We start from the raw sequence: 16,628 nt of genomic DNA, 5'->3' as shown, positions 1-16,628 counted from the left end.
GCCACGTTGTGAGCTTGTAGTTCGGCTGTTTTCACGACTTCTTGAACATTTGTTTTCAAATTTATGGAATTTCTTAGATTTTTATTTAGTTTATTCAAGAAATGACTTATGGTATTAATTAGAGCTGGGACTCGATTAAAAAAAATAATCTAATTAATCAGAGGCTTTGCGATTAATTAATCTAGATTAATCGCATTTTTATCGCATATCAATATTCAACCCGAGAACAGTGAGAAACCTTTTTTTTTAATGTTTTTTGGTATCCCAGTGAATCAACGAATAGTGACTACAGGATACCACTCATTTTCAACATTTTACTGTCATTAATATACCTGTTGTGGAAATAATAATAAAAAGTCACCCCATTCTGTGTTGCCTAGAACTGGAGGTCTGAAAAAAAAATAGTAACAGTAACAAGTACATCTCAGTGACATCACAAAGCTGTACTTACTTCATATTGTTACTGTTTTTTGTCAGACCTCCAGTTCTAGGCAACACAAAATGGGGTGACTTTTTATTATTTCCAGTTTTCAGTACTATAGAAAAGCACCCAGTGAGAAACGTTCCGCGGTGAAAAAAAAGGTGCGATTAATTTATCTGTAGTTAATCGCGATACATTTTTCTGTAGTTAATTAATCTAAATTAATCACAATTAGTCCCGGCCCTAGTATTAATTCATGAAAACTGTTAAAATGTAGGGACCCATAGCTTTAGCTATTGAAAAATAGCAGATCTACAAGCTCATAGGATTTAGAAAACATTTGTAGAATCAACCTCATGTCTAAATGGGTTAATGATGTGCTTCCAGTCGACACAGACCTGGCAGCCTTGGAGGTGTCGCCAGACGTCCTGCTCAGGATCACCACCGCCACGGGGGACAAGCTCTTCTCCCAGGCCGCCATGGCCCTCGACCCCGTGGGCACGGCCGGCCACCTGGTGTCCATGGTGGTGGCCGACGGCATAGCCAACGCTCCCACGGCCCTCCTGGCCAATCACCTGGAGACCTCGCTGGCGGAAGCTGTGGCTAAAGAAGGTAGTGGACTGGAGTCTACTACAGTACAGTAGTGATGAGAGATTAATCTGCAGACACATCGGTATCGGACAATTTTAGTTTTTAGATTATCAATCAGACGGATTAATTAATCGGTCCGATTAATCGGTCTGTCTTTACAGATAAACAAGCCCAAAATAGCAGCTTGAACAAATCTACAAGCTCACAATATTAAATATGAAGGTATTTAAGTTAAATCTGACTTGCCCAAGTCTGCAGTGCAGATACCCTGTTACATGTATTTTTCAGAATGGACAAAATAATTATAATTTTTCAATACAGAATGAGATCATATCGACATCGGTAATATCGGTTATCGGCCATAACGCCAATTAATTCGGATATCGATATCGTCCAAAATGCCTCATTGATGGCATTTCCGATTCCGATAATTCGATAATAGCTCCACCCCCCTCCCCCCCTCATTCTATTGGCTGAGCCAGGTCACTTCAGGCTATGGGATTGTTGTTGCTGCTGGGAGTAACGCTATGGATATTGCGCTCGTATGGCTAAATATGACATAAAAAAATTACACATTTCTATCGATATCATAGTTACAACAATGACATTGAGTTGACATGTTTTTTTAAGGGTAACTGTAGCATAATCGCAATATCACACCGAGTCCCGCAAATGAGGAAGTAGGAAATAGAGGAGACTCACTGGCTCTCAATTCAATTCTCTTTTATTTGTAATCGTGCATATAAAACATATTGCCCCTCAAATGCTCCAGCCACTACAGCATCGTTCATGTGAACTACTCTGTCCACGGTTAGTCATTGCAATGAAAAAATCGCTATTATGATCCGCGACGGCTAGCCTGTCCCCGTTGGCGAGCATGGGTTGAATGCACGCTTCAAGCCGGCCGGCAGGCAGTCGCCGCGGTAGTGGCTGGTGAAATACTATTACTCACTTCCACAGTCCACTTCCACCATTTCAACAAATAAGCACATACAACCCACTCCACATGAACGAAAACGATATTGATGTAGGCCTAACCAGGAGATTTTATTGGGGTCCGAGTCGTTCTGTGACTAAGGATCATCCGAGTTCTGAGGGGTGCTTGCTGCTGGTGTTGTTCAGTTTCACACCACCCAACCATGCACTATACATAGCGATTCTCATCATTTCAATAGGCTTACATATTAAATCATAAACATACTATTTCACATGAACAATGTTAGTGAAATTAAGATATGGGGATAATATTATACATTGAAATCGCATCGCGTTTTCATTATAATACTACTGGGTTGAACACACCGTCACTGCCTCGCGCTGCAATTGGCTAAAAGTTTAAATCCCCTCCGACGTCCTGAGTAGTAAACTGTAGTGGATATGGATATAAACAGCGCATTCAGCCACAGGGGGGGCAAAGGGGGAGTGTGCTGTTGCAGGAGAACACCTCAGCATCATAATATAGGGAAAGATAGGTGGAAAAGGCCAAACAAATACATTTATATATGTTTTAGATTTTGGCTGAAAACTTGTCTATATCACCTTTAACTGTATTAAGACATCATTCATTCATTCATTCATCCATTCATTCATTCAGGTATTTTAAGAGCATGAATTGTGCAAAACTGCAATCATTGGCAAGAAAAAAAAAACATTAAATCAAGCTGCAGAAAGTGAAAAGCTCAGTACGGTATGCATTTATCAAAATGCCTACCATAGGATCGTCAATGAGTGTGAATTACATTTTTAGCTGTTCATCGTAATGTACACTATAAGAAACATAAGAATTGCAACCTCGACAATTTCCGACGTGGTACAAATGTATATTCTACATTCATGGCGTGACGTGGTTATTTTTTTGTTAGATTTGTCGCAGGCTGAAGAGGACATCTCGTGTTACAGCACCGTGGCCCGTTTCCTCTTGGACTGCGTGGTCCGAATCCCCACCAGAACCTGCCAGGCCCTGCTGCAGCAGGTCAGTGGCACTTCTACCACAAAAAAACTGGAATATTATATTGCTACAGACGTTGAACTTTGATTTTCTCTTTGAAGAGTCCCCCTGGCATGCTTTACAGACTCGCAGCCTCCAAAGGCGTCACTGACATTTGTTTGATGTTCATTCATCCACATAAAAATGAACTAGAGGATGTTTTCGGGGGGGGGGGGGGGGGGGGGTGGAGAGTTTCATCAGTGGTAGAGGAATGATTTCAATGCGTTGGAAAAACAGAAAGAAAGATGAGACTTCAAGCCAGCGTCCCTATTTCTGGGCAATGGGCATTATAGGCAAACATTTTCATACAAAGTCAAATATTTTCAAAGATTGCGAAAATAGCAGCTCTATAAGCTCACGACTGAAATATAAGTCAATTTGAGGGTCTGTGACATGAAATTCCCTGAAGTAGTACATTTACTGTTTGGAACCCCTTTTGGTGTTTTAACTAAGCATTATGTTATACTTTAGATATTGAAAAATAGCAGATCTACGAGCTTGTAGGACTGCTTTGAATCTTTGAATATATTCTTTCAGAGCGAACGTTTTTATTTTATTTCGACATCAGGCCTAAATGGGATAAGAGTAGATGTTTGGTTTACCACAAATGTGTTACAGTTGCAATTGGCTCCCACTGTTGGGAGAGGACTAAAAATATACAGATTGTAGCTTAAGTAATTACATTTGGCAAGTGAAGGGTCACACTCAGAGTGGCAAGATCAGTGGCTTTTTATTTCTCCACATGGATTAAAGTTCTCAAGTCTCCATGGCTGTTTTCAGTCATTTTGATTCCATAGAAGCCAGCATGTTTTCTATGGAAGCATGTTACACAAAGCGAAAAATAGTCTACCGGTATCTACAAGCTCTCAATGTGTCGGATGGGCTATTTTATAGTGCTTTTGATTGATCAAGTCATAATGCTACTCGCGTTAGCATTGGGTTGCTAGCTGGTGTTGTCAATAACACTGAAGCGCGCCATCTTGTTTCTTTCAATCGCCTTTACAGTATCTCCTATTCCTTGTCCCAGATGGCATTTCTGTTGAAAACAAGGTTTATTGGCCCGGGGCGGCTGGCGTAGCCGTCTGGGCACCTAGGTTGGTAATCCAGTTCGGCCCCGATCCCAATGGCCTTTGCTGCGTGTCACCCCCCCCCCCCCCCCTCAACTCTCTCCCCATTTCCTGCCAGTCTACTTTTCCAATCTATCAAATAAAGGAGGGAAGGCAGAAAAAGCAAAAATCGTAAATCGTAAAAAAAAAAAAAGAAAACGAGCCACTGTGGGAGACCAGAAGTGATATGCGACAACACACACACTATTTTGACATCATAACATCCGGTCGGGGATTTTTGGGGGGAAATGCTGGTGTGAATTATATAGACGTTTTTAATCATTCCTGGCAGATTAAGTGTTGATGAACAAATGTTTCGGCTATCCAGCCTTCGTCAGTGTTATGCGTTTCGGCCATCCAGCCTTAATCAGTGTTATGCATTTCTGGGCCAAAGTTTGTTCATTTTTAAGGCATATGCAGAAATAAAAACTCGCTGATCTTGCCAATCTGAGTGCAACCATTCACTCATTCATTGTTTTAAGAGGACAACGCACCAGGGGAGTCGGAGCACAGTGGTAACAAAAAGTGTATTTCTCTTCAGGACATTAGTCTTAATAGTCGTGTGTGTTTGTGTGCCTTCCAGGTGTTTCTGGAGCCTTTCTCCCGTGTTTTGGGCCAGGCCAAGTCCAAAGCGGTGCTGCTTAGCATGGCCCGGTCCGACCCACGCCACCTGAACCGACTGCACCAGCTGGGCATCCTACTGGGCATCACGGACTGGGTCAAGGACTATCACAGCAAACTGGTACCTCCACAGAAGCCCGACCATCCCTGCACAGCACCGGTAGTGCAGCGCAAGCAGCGCAAGGTCAGGAAATGTGAGATGCATTTGATTAATAAGAATCATCCTCTGAATTGGTTTTGATTTGGTTCACGTTTGTTGCTTTTAGTCTAACCTGGTGGATTCTGTGAGCAGTGAAGATGAGGATTTTGAGGATGCCAACGTGGACGACAGTCTCGGCTCCTCTCACGCGCAACAACAAGGTGAGTCTGAGCTAACCAACATGGCGCCATGTCTTTTATAAGTCTTCATACTTTATGAGTATGAGTGTTAGATTTAACCACTTAAACCCTTGTGACCCTATTCTGCGCATGTCATAATAGTTTAATAATTTGTTGAAAATAGCAGATCTACAAATGTGTGAGCTATTTTATGTCTGCATTTGTTTTTGTGCAGAGATTGGGGCCAAGTATAGATAGATCCCCGACACCGGTCAACGAAGTATGCAGGGTTTAAGTAGTTATGCCCTACCTATATACTTTGTCGTTAGACGAATACAGACAATAGCTTACAATCTTGTGGACAAGCTTGTATATGTGCATGATACTGTATCTTTGAACATTTCCTTATTTTCCTTTCAATTTGAATGTTTTTGAGAATCTTCAACTCTGTCATGCCCAACATAAGGATGCCATGTTCAAAGTAGTTAACTCTGACAGTGTTAAAACAGAAAAGAAAAAATATATATATACATTTTTAAACTGTGAGTCAAATTAACGCTCACTGAGGATTTAGTAGCGAGAGGGCGGGAGGTTGATATCTAATTATGTTGGTTGATCATTGCCGCATACCCTCCTGTAATCAGATGTGGTGGAGGAGGAGGATCTTGAGGAAGAAGATGAAGAGCTGTATGAGTTAACCTCTGTGCCTAATGGAGAGGCGCACAGCTTCAGCCCAAGGCAGAGTGAAGCAGAAGGAAGCAATGAGGACGACGAGGAGGAGGAGGTACAGGTGGAATTGATCATTTCCGACGATGAGGATGCCGCCAGTAGCCAATCGGAGAGTGCGGTAGACCTCCAGAAAGTCATCATCAATGACATCAGGTTTGTTTTTAAACCATTAACCTTTAAAACGTTTACAACATGGCTCTGCAAGGGGCTAGCTGTGCGTGTGTGATATATTTCAATATTTTACTTCATAATGGATATAAGTCAATTGTGCTCTGATTGAGCTGAAGTCAAGCATAGGTTTGGAGTCGTACATCTTAGATATGTCCTAGTCGAAAGATTTGCTGACGTAGGGCACTCGGGTGGCGCAGTGTTAAACCTGCCACCCGCTTTGTCGAGCGTCTACAAACAAACACAATTGGCACGTGTTCAGGGGAGGGTGACATAAGTCACTGCACGCAGTCCTACGGGCTGGGGTGGCGTTTGTGTCAGCAGGGAGTAGGACAGGGGAAGATCCACATTGGAGCCATTCTGTTGTGGATCCCCAAGATCCACATGACAGGATTGAAATCTGAGAAATATTATCTACACAAGTTGTACAGCTTATATGCAGTAGTGACTGACTGATTTGCTGCATGTTGTGTTTTATTTTCTTCTATGTTTTTACACTTTTATTTAGTTCTTTGCCATTGTTCTATCATTTTAACTACTTGGTTGTGTTTTATTGTATTATTCTATTTTTGCGTTCTGCCCTGTGAAGCACTTTGAGCTGCATTTATGTATGAAAGGTGCTATATAAATAAAGTTTATTATTATTATTATTATTAGTGTCCTAATCAAGATTCTCGCCCCTTCTTCTCGTCTGCCTCCACTCATGTTATTCTAACAGGAAAAGCGAGTTCGGCGTCGGCGTGGAGTTGAATGCCGAGGGAGAGAAGCTCATGAAGGTCCACCAAGACAGGCTAGGCCGAAGTCTGGACCGTCTCTCTGCCGAGCTGTACAGCAAAGACACGCACTTTGTTCTGGAGCTCATCCAGGTGGTTAACCCCTTTTCTCACTCCCTTTCTTACTCGTAAACTAGATTAACCCGTTTTGGATTGAAGTCGATTTAAAAAAAAAAGGCTTCTAAATTTTAAACATTTTTCGGAAAAACCTATGTTTCTATGTCAGTGGTGCTCAACCTTTTCATGTCAAGGACCCCCAGAATTATCTCTATTGGGCCACACGGACCCCCCATCTCAAAATATGTTGTTCCAGGGACCCCACAGAAGCAAATATTTTAGTTGAAAATGGTCGCTCTGAAATATATATTCAATGACTTGCGACGCATTTTAACGATTTTTCAAAAATAGCAGACCTACAAGCTCGTAGATATGCTATTTTTCAATAGCTAAAGCGTAACATAATGCTTAAAACACCAAAAGGGGTTCCCGACCAAAATGGTTTAAGACTAGACTACTGTTCCAGATGCAGAGAAAAGCATGCAGCATATTGGAGCATGTCCGATGACTCCCAACTGTAACCAGTGCTGTTCAAACCCATGTCCCCCAGAATGCAGACGACAACAGCTACCCGTCGGATGGCACTGTACCCGCCCTGGCTTTCGTGGTGGAGAGAGACTGCATCACCATTCTCAACAACGAGAGAGGCTTTCGGGAGGAGAACATCAGGGCCATCTGTGACGTAGGACGCACCACCAAGGGCAAACACCAATATGGATACATAGGTACAGTACCGTAGCTACGCGAAGGGCGCCTCGGTGAAACTATAAAAAAACTTTGAGGCACTTATGGGCCCACCTCATCGACTATGCACTTTGATGCTCATCCTCATGTCAGGATGACCCAATTACTGACACGCAAACACTGTCTGGATGCAACGTAACGGTGATTTACCAGTTGCGTTTAACCGCCACGAGTGTTGACCAGCTCTCTCATCTCTCTCGCACGTATTTACCGTGGCGCTCTGAGATTACTTCCTGCTCACACTGGCCAAAATATGTCTGTGTCAAGTAGCTGCATGGTAATTAGTCGAGTCCCTTCCTTCCTTGGGGTTGTGAAATGTCAGCTTCAGCACCTGCTGCTGCCGCTGCTGGTAATTACCATAGACAAGACAGCCAGAGGGGACATCTCCTCTTCTTTTTGTTAGCCTGTTCCTATTATGATTACGCAGGTCCACCAAAGTGTCATTCCTTTGAGCCGAGATGAAAGCAAAAGCCTCATTTAGACTTTCCTGCACAACGTGGAATTTTCTGTCAACGTCATCGCTTGGAAATTTGTCATTTTTGACAAGCGACACAAGTGTAAATTAACCTAGACAGTTTTAGTGTCTCATCGTATTCATCCTCTTGTTTAATGTCTTGGTGTTTGATGGCTGAACGCTTTGCAGGACAAAAGGGCATCGGCTTCAAGTCAGTGTTTAAAGTCACAGACTGTCCCGAGGTACACTCCAACGGTTTTCACCTCCGCTTCGACAAGAACTGCGGTCCCATGGGATACATCCTGCCACACTGGGTGGAGGACGAGAGGCCGCTGGACATGAACCTGAATGGTATTGATGAGCAAAGGTGAGACGAGGACACTTAACACATTGTACACCCATGCTGATTATCTTGTTTTCACCCGTGTGTGATTTTCTGTGTATTTGCTAATCAACATTCCGTGGGCCACGTACGGTATGAGACCGGTCACAGACGGAGAGTATGAGGAACACATGGAGTAGAGACTAAACCCTGCACACTGTCTTGAACGCTCCCAGACGTTTAGTAGAGGCATGCAACAAAGTCAGGTGCACAGTATGTAGGGGGTAGGACTCACATCAACACACATCAACTAGGACAAACCTGGGGCATGGTAATGAGTCAATAAACAATGATTACAAATGACATCAATAAACCAGTTAGGCATCATGAAATGACACATCAGCATTGACTCAGCGTAAATCAACATGAAAGGTTAGGTTAATTAATAGCTTAAATTACATGACATGCTCTCATCAGATGTCTGGTAATATTAACACATTGTGTGCTACAGTATTCATCCAGGCCCTGCCCTGGTGTGCTATGGACTTTACATTGAAGGAAAAAAAATGTCGGGGCCTATAGTACATAGACATGTACATACTATATACCGTATGAAACAGAATACTCTCTGCTTTCATAAGAAAAAAACTAATACTGTAATAATAATAAAAATCACACCCCTGTGAAGTGAGCGGTGCAACTGTTGCACTGCTCTCTTCACAGGGGTGTGATACACGGATGCTTTCCCGGTTTTAACGGGTTCAGGCTGTGCCTCGGTTTCTATTTAACCCATTTTGGGCGGGAACCCATTTTGGTGTTAGCATCATGTCGTGCTTTAGCTATTGGAAAAATAGCAGATCTACAAGCTCAAAAATGTCTTTGCGCTACGTCAGGATGTAGAAGACATTTTTAGAATCTGATCTCAGGTCAGAATGGGTTAAACATGCTTCGTTCTGCTCCCTTCCTGGCAGCTGGACCACTAAGATCTGCCTTCCCCTGCGCTCGGAGAGCCACCAGACCAGAAACCTGTTCCACGACGTTCACCCCTCCCTGCTTCTCTTCCTGCATCGCCTACGCTCCATCACCATCTACAACCAGGTGTGTGTTAACTCGTTTAGACCTGAGGACGATTCTACAAAATGTCTTTTACATCCTGACAGTTTTCTGAAAAAGCTATGTTTCTATGTCAGTCGTTCTTCGATTTTTCAAAAATAGCAGACCTACAAGCTTGTAGATCTGCTATTTTTTGAATATAGCTAAAGCATAACATATTGAGATAAATAACAAAGCATAACATAATGATAACATTTCATGTCGAGGACCCCCAAAAATATATGTAATTGGTCGCCGACCCCCATCGGTAAATATGTTGCTCCAAGTGTGCGGCACTCGGTGCCGCGCTATGAGCTTGTAGGTCTGCTATTCTTTCAATAGCTAAAGTACAATTTACAATTTACAATTTAGACACATTTAGCAGACGCTCTTAATCCAGAGCGACTTACAATAAGCAAGAACAAAAGCATGGGAATACATCACAAAAAAGCATTTATCATAAAACATGCGTAAGCTAAGAAAGTAACAGTGGAATATCTATATTATGAGACTATACATATAAACTATATATATATACTACTATGCTATACATATGTACTATGGCGTGCTATGACTATATACAATGCAATTATAGTGCTGTCTACATAACATGCTATAAGTCTGTATCAGATGCTATCTGAGGTGCTATTTACACGAGGATGGTGTTCATAAAAAACGGCAAAATAAAGTATTGTTTGCTGCTGTCATTTAGACGAGAACCGTGTTCACAGGAGGTGAAAACGCAACGAAGTGAAACCACCTCCCAGAGTGGAAATCTTTTAGAACGCCGTTTCCTATGGTCTCCATATAAACAGGCAAAACGGTGGATCCGCAAAAACTTGTGACATCATGGCTTACGTCAGCTCTGGTCGGCTCGCCCCGTGTCCTACGTTTTTACATGGTGTCATAGGCATGCGTCAGTTGCTAGGGGAAACGAACAACAACAACCATGTCGGATAGTCCGGTTTGCTGGAGGTGTGATGAGGAAGCGACGTTTGTTTACTTTCTGTGTAGAAGAAGAACGGAAGTAGTTATACGCATGCGTGACTTATGTCTATGGTTTATATAAGCGCTGCGTCACACGGACCCCACAAGGACACGTGCCACCTAGCGACCTGGCATATATATGCATGCACTTTGTAGCGTGTTCATTCAAGTGTGCGTTCTCATGTAAATGGTCCAAAAAATGAGAACGCAATGGGACTTTGACGTGTTATATGGAGATGGTCGCCGTCTAAAAGAGGCCTAAGTCTACAGAAATGCTATCTAAGGGGGTAGGGTAAGTGCTATGGGCCATGATGGAGTCTAAAAAGGTGGGTTTTCAGACTACGGCGGAAGATTGGGAGTGATGCTGCAGTTCTGACTGCAATGGGAAGTGCATTCCACAGTTTTGGAGCCATAAGGGAGAAGAGTTTGGGACGTGTGGAGCGTTGTCCCGGCGTTTTTAGTGCGGGTACTTCCAGCTTCCCTGCGTTGGCTGATCTGGGTGCGCGGGAGGGTTTGTAGGGTTCAATCATACTTGCAAGATATGGGGGAGCCATACCTTTGGTTGCCTTGAATGCCAGCATCAGAGTTTTGTATTCTGTGCGGGCAGCGACCGGGAGCCAGTGGAGGGAGCGGAGCAGGGGGGAGACATGTGAGAATTTTGGCTGGTTGAAGCTGCGGCATTTTGGATCAGCTGGAGAGGCTTAAGTGCACATGCTGGTAGGCCAGTAAGGAGGGAGTTACAATAGTCGAGTTTTGACAAGACTGTTGTCCGGATTAGGAGCTGGGCTGATTCCTGGGTGAGGAACGGTCTAATTCGTCGTATATTATAGAGTGTGAACCTACAGGATCGAGTGACAGCTGTGATGTGAGCTTTGAACGAGAGCTGACTGTCCAGGACAACACCGAGGTTCCTGGCTGTTTGGACAGACGTTACCAGGGCGTTGTCTACGGAGATAGTTAGCTCCCGCATAGGGCAGGACTTAGCTGGGAAGAAGATAAGCTCAGTCTTGTCTGGGTTCAGCTTGAGGTGATTGGAGGACATCCACTGTGAGATGTCAGCCATAGTACAACATAATGCTTAAAACACCAACAGGGGTTCCCGCCCAGAATGGGTTAACCACTTAGACCTCTCTATACTTAGTCAAACGGATCTGAGCAGCTGTAACCGTACCGTAATCTGCTCCGGATCACTTCGCTGGATATAGCCGATCTGGTCATTTTGGGGCGAATGTTCCCCCGAGAATGGGGATGCTTGGGGTTCATGTGCACCCACGAATGCATGCAAATGGACACAGACAAGTGTACTGTATGTGTGCGCGACACACACACACACACACACACACACACACACACACAGATTATTTTCCCCCTGCGGCTGTCAAAGCCCTGAATGAGGACAGGTAAAAAAAATAAAGAATTTAAACTAAGGATCCAGAGCAGCTGCTCCCAATGTTACTTGCACAATGTACATACTAGACAAGTGAAATTCATGTATGTATGCCTTCTTCCTGCACATTCCCCGTCTCTGCTAAAGATATGTTACATCCATTATTATATTTGTGTTATTATTATGTTATGTACAGTGTATGTGGAACATGGCAAATTCCTCTGCTTGTACCTCTATGAGTGACCAATAAACCACTCGCACTGTACGCCATACAATATATGAATTTGCGCATGCACGTTCTCTGGCGTGCATATAGAACAGGCACGTAGACGACGGTGACTCATACAGTACGTGCACGCTCCCTCGTAGACACCAAAACGCTCATGCCGTTTACCTGTACACATACTCGTCACATCACACATGGTTCATCACATCACACCAGTGTTGTTTTTGGCAGAACATTTCGATTTTACTTTAGTCGTAGTCTTCATTTAGTTTTAGTCACCTGGAAATGTCTTAGTGTTAGTCTAGTTTTAGTCGACTAAATGTCATAAGATTTTAGTCGACTAAATCTACAGGTGATTTAGTCGACTAAAATGTGTTTTGGTGGGCCTTGATGCCGTCGTAATGAGTGTTTTTACACTTGCTGAAAATAGCCGTTGTGAGCTTGTAACCAAGAGTAAAATGACTTATAGTGTCCACTAGTCCCTTCCTAACATTTTATTCTATTTTTTTTTTGTCTACGAAATTGTCAGTATATTTAGTCTCTCTCTCTCTCTCTGTCTCTCTCTCTCTCTCTCTCTCTCCCTCCCTCTCTACCCCCCCATTCTCTTGGCAGAGTAAGAAAGAGGCCGTGACTATGACCCGAAGAGATCTGAGTCACAGCGTGCTGGAGGTGGAGCACCCGGAAGGGACGGAGCGGTGGCTCGTGGTCAAACGCACACTGCTTCCCAAGAAGGTACTATTATAGCAACCCCATTCGTTCCTGTCCTGTCTCTTGGCTTTGATGGTGAGCGATTTGGGTCCCGTGTTTTATAACGGGAATGAGGCAACACCTCTTCCAGAGACGGAATGAAATTAGCTCGGGCAGAATGTATTTTTTCTCACTGTTTTGTTATATAAGCATGTCTCGTCTGTATACCTCTTCTTAAGTCAAGCAAGGCCGTGTGTGTGTGTGTGTGGTGTGTGTGTGTGTGTGTGTGTGTGCGTGCTGCACCCCCTGCTGGGCCTCATGCAAATTCCCTCATTAGCCAGCCATTCTGATTTTATTTCTATTTCACTGGGATAGAAAACAATCCAACGACAATGATCCAGACAGACTCTCAAAGACTTTTGTGTAAACACACCCCCACACACACACACAAGCTTCACCAGACAGCTGCGGTAATGCTTAATAAGCTGTCGGGTAGAAATAGCCTTTTCCGTCCTGAAACTGCCTATCTTGTTCAGAGACCTTCTATATTCTCTTATAAGAGAGAGAGATTCTAGTTTCCTGGAGTTCGGTTATATAAGAAACAAAATGGTCCAGAGCCAGTTCAGACTTGGAGATGGGAGATTCCATACGTCCGAAACCGATTTCAAACACCATTCAAAGTGCATCTCTGTGTAATGAACTGTCGGTGAGACGAACGTCCTTTCCCTCTGACTATGACCCTTGACACCATTGGAAAATGTACTGTTGGCACAGACCCTTAAAACACCTAGAACGCCCAGGACGAAGTATTGTCCAAAAGACGAAGTTTATTGATATGAGAACGGGTCGCATGGCTATACACAGCCTGGGAGCGCCTGTTGGGCAATCCTCGACGTTGCGTAAGAATGAGACGTCATCGAAAAACTCCCTCCCCTGTTTAGCCGACGAAAACCAAAATCTTAAAACGTTAATAACTCCCGATCTAAATCATCCCGTTTAATTATGAAAAAAGATCCTGTGTTAAGACGGCCCTCCACGGTCCAGTCGCTAGTCGCGATAGATTTATTCTTACCTCCCGTTGTTGTCGATCGACTCCAGAGTGGTGTGGCTATTGTTGGCTGCTACACAACAATATCTGGTCCGTCGGTAAAAGTGGTCCGTGTTTATAAATCGACTGGGCGCTATAATGTAATGGATTAAACAACCCCGGGCGTTCTAGGTTTTTAACCTCGGCAACTGGCTGGCTGAAAAGTGGTGGTTCTGTGTGGTTTTGCCTTCAGATCAAAGAGGACGTGGAGTCTACAGAGATTGCCCTGGCCTTCCAGCTGGGAGACGACGTCACGGGAAGTGACCTCATGGGAACGCAGCCTCAGAAGCAGCCCGTCTTTGCCTTCCTGCCCCTCCGCAGTTTTGGCTTCCGCTTCATCGTGCAAGGTGAAATCACGAAACGGATCGCACGCAGTGTCGCCAAATCAACGGTGATCGTGGGACTCATGTCTGCTCTCGTCTCTCCTGCCACTCTTAGGTGACTTTGACATCCCGTCTTCGCGCGAAGATGTGGACAGAGACAGTTGGTGGAACCAGTGGCTTCGCTCCGAGATACCCCAACTCTTCCTGCAGGCAATGGATGTCTTCTCTGTAAGAGATTTAGGGATGGATGGGTGGGTGGATGGGTGGATGGTACACAGATGGATAGATGGGACAGATACTGTTTTGGGTTCCCAAACTGTGCTGGTGTACCTCTTGTGGTGCGCGAGTGCGGTTTCAGGTGTTATCTAGGGATGCACCGAATATTCCCGAAATTATTTTCTTAGGCTATTTAATATTTGTTTTAATTTCTTGAATTAACATTTCTTTTATTTTTGCAATAATTCAACTGTATGACATCATGCTAATGTGCAACGGGGGGGGGGGGGGGGGGTGCACGGCCAAGAACGTTTGGGAACCGCTGCTGTAGAGGGATCTTAAAACACTGTTTTGGTTCCCCTCCCCCCTCCCCTTTGTTTCGTCCCTGCTACAGAACCACCCAGAGTTCAGTGGGCTGAGGGGCCTATGTCACTTCCTGCAGTTTGTCCCCTTGCCTGATGAGGTGCTCGATTTCTTCAAGCCTGTCGCCGGGCAGATTATACAGCTGCTGAAGGGCAAGGCCTTCCTACCTACACTCGGCCCAGGTACCACCCAACAACAACCCCACTCGCTCTTTGTAACCACGCTGCTTGTGGTGTATCGCTGCCAAATTGTTATATCGTTCTGTACCACTCCGATCTTTGTGTGTGTGTGTGTGTGTGTTGCAGATCTACATGATGATGGGTGGCCAACGTTGAATTAATTGGTAATTGGTAACACCTCTGTCCCTCTTAGACGGCGATGTCCTGTTCAAGCTGCCGTCCCAGGTGGCCGTCTGCCAGGACGCCGTGATCCTCGACGTGATTGGCAGAGAGGAACTCGACAGGCACCTGTCGCTGGCCTATCTGCACCCGGGCCTGCGTCCCGCCCCGCCCATCTCCCTGCTCTCGCACCTGGGAGTGCGACAGCTCCGGGGTTCAGACGTCACCACGGTGACCACCGCCATGGCCAAGGAGCTGATGCAAGGAGAAGGAGGCATCACTTCAGGTGTGTGTGAATGAGTGTGGGGGGACCTTTTTTTTTGCCTTTAACCCATTCTCGGGGCGGGGACCCTTTTTTTGTTTTAAGCATTATGTTATGCTTTGGCTATTTATAAAGTGCCGCGCTATGAGCTTGTAGGTCTGCTATTTTAACTCATTTTTAACTCAAATCTTTGCTTCTGGGCCCTGGAACAACATATTTTCAGATGGCGGCCGGCAGCCAATTACATATATTTTTGGGGGGGGTTAACGATGAAGATGCATCAACAGGGTCCACCTAGGCTCGGGAATTGAATCCTCTGTCAGGCATCAGAGAATATGTGGTGCGCGCCTAACCACTCGGCTATCGGCCGCCAAGGGGAAGAGGGCCATTAATCATTAATTCATTCAATCAATCATTAGTCATTAGTCAGTTTGGTCTCAGTTGACCAAGTCTTTAAGTTGATTAGTCCTTTTTATGCTTTTTTTTATACGCTTTTCTGCCTTTTTTGCGTGTGGAAAATGTATCTTAGAATGTTCAGTTCTCAAATTGCATCATTGTATTTTGCAAACACAATGTGTTTTATTAAAAACGGTTTATCTCCTAGCCGACAAATGGCAATAGTTAAAATTTCTTTTAGATGAGGATATCTCACTTGTGCACTAATCACTGTGTGTGTCTTCTAGAGCGTGGCCTGCACCAGCTGGCCAGGCTTCTGGTGTGCAACTTCCGTGCTCTGGAGCATGGCTATGGAGACGTAGACTCCGTCCTACAGACCCTCAAGGAACTACCCATAATCCCACTCGCTGACGGACGCCTGGTGGCACTCAGTGGCGAGGGCGTGTTCTTCCCCATGGAGGAATCCCCGACCAGCAAACGGAAAGCCAAAACTCAGACTGGTAGGTTTTAAATTATCTTTTTTTTATATTTCTTTTATATTATTTTCAATGTGGTCTTTTTTTTAAACTACGGAAAGGAGTTACTTTTCTACGCTATTCACATTTCTTTAAGATTAACCTGTATATGGTATCGTTCCTTTGTCTGTATACTCTTTAGAACAATAAACAATTAGAAAGTGTGGTTGCCGCAGTCGCTTACATAATAATTTATTTTAATAATTTATAATTTATTTAATAACTTTATTTGTATAGCACCTTTCATGACATGAAATGCAGCTCAAAGTGCTTTACAGAGCAATGGAAAAAAAAAGAAAAGCAAGGCAACGACATTAAAAAACAAGCAGTAATGCAATACAGTGAGGACATGAATAACAAAAAATAAAAGATCAATTAAAAGCAATGTTGTAGAAGTGGGTCTTGAGCTGTGCTTTAAAAATGTCTACAGAGGCTGCCTGACGAAGGTAAAGTGGGAG

At 44.1% G+C, this 16,628-nt stretch overlaps 1 protein-coding gene across 5 annotated transcripts in view; it reads left to right on the top strand.

The window, feature by feature from the left end:
• LOC310874523 (uncharacterized protein) overlaps window positions 1-16,628 on the top strand; it is a 63,053-nt gene that overhangs the window by 19,795 nt on the left and 26,630 nt on the right. For all 5 annotated transcript variants that reach the window (XM_083787359.1, XM_083787360.1, XM_083787361.1 and 2 more), the window contains 15 exons: window positions 809-1,033; window positions 2,875-2,984; window positions 4,689-4,910; window positions 4,993-5,086; window positions 5,689-5,926; window positions 6,660-6,807; window positions 7,322-7,496; window positions 8,159-8,336; window positions 9,263-9,389; window positions 12,596-12,715; window positions 13,951-14,104; window positions 14,196-14,308; window positions 14,691-14,841; window positions 15,032-15,283; window positions 15,943-16,155. In XM_083787359.1, coding sequence (XP_083643485.1) covers window positions 809-1,033; window positions 2,875-2,984; window positions 4,689-4,910; window positions 4,993-5,086; window positions 5,689-5,926; window positions 6,660-6,807; window positions 7,322-7,496; window positions 8,159-8,336; window positions 9,263-9,389; window positions 12,596-12,715; window positions 13,951-14,104; window positions 14,196-14,308; window positions 14,691-14,841; window positions 15,032-15,283; window positions 15,943-16,155 — 2,520 coding nt within the window. The remainder of the gene's footprint in view (window positions 1-808; window positions 1,034-2,874; window positions 2,985-4,688; window positions 4,911-4,992; window positions 5,087-5,688; window positions 5,927-6,659; window positions 6,808-7,321; window positions 7,497-8,158; window positions 8,337-9,262; window positions 9,390-12,595; window positions 12,716-13,950; window positions 14,105-14,195; window positions 14,309-14,690; window positions 14,842-15,031; window positions 15,284-15,942; window positions 16,156-16,628) is intronic.

Source organism: Protomyctophum parallelum (genome assembly GCF_964188405.1).
Source record: "Protomyctophum parallelum genome assembly, chromosome: 17".
Lineage (NCBI taxonomy): Eukaryota > Metazoa > Chordata > Actinopteri > Myctophiformes > Myctophidae > Protomyctophum > Protomyctophum parallelum.
This window is presented reverse-complemented; position numbering and strand designations above follow the sequence as displayed.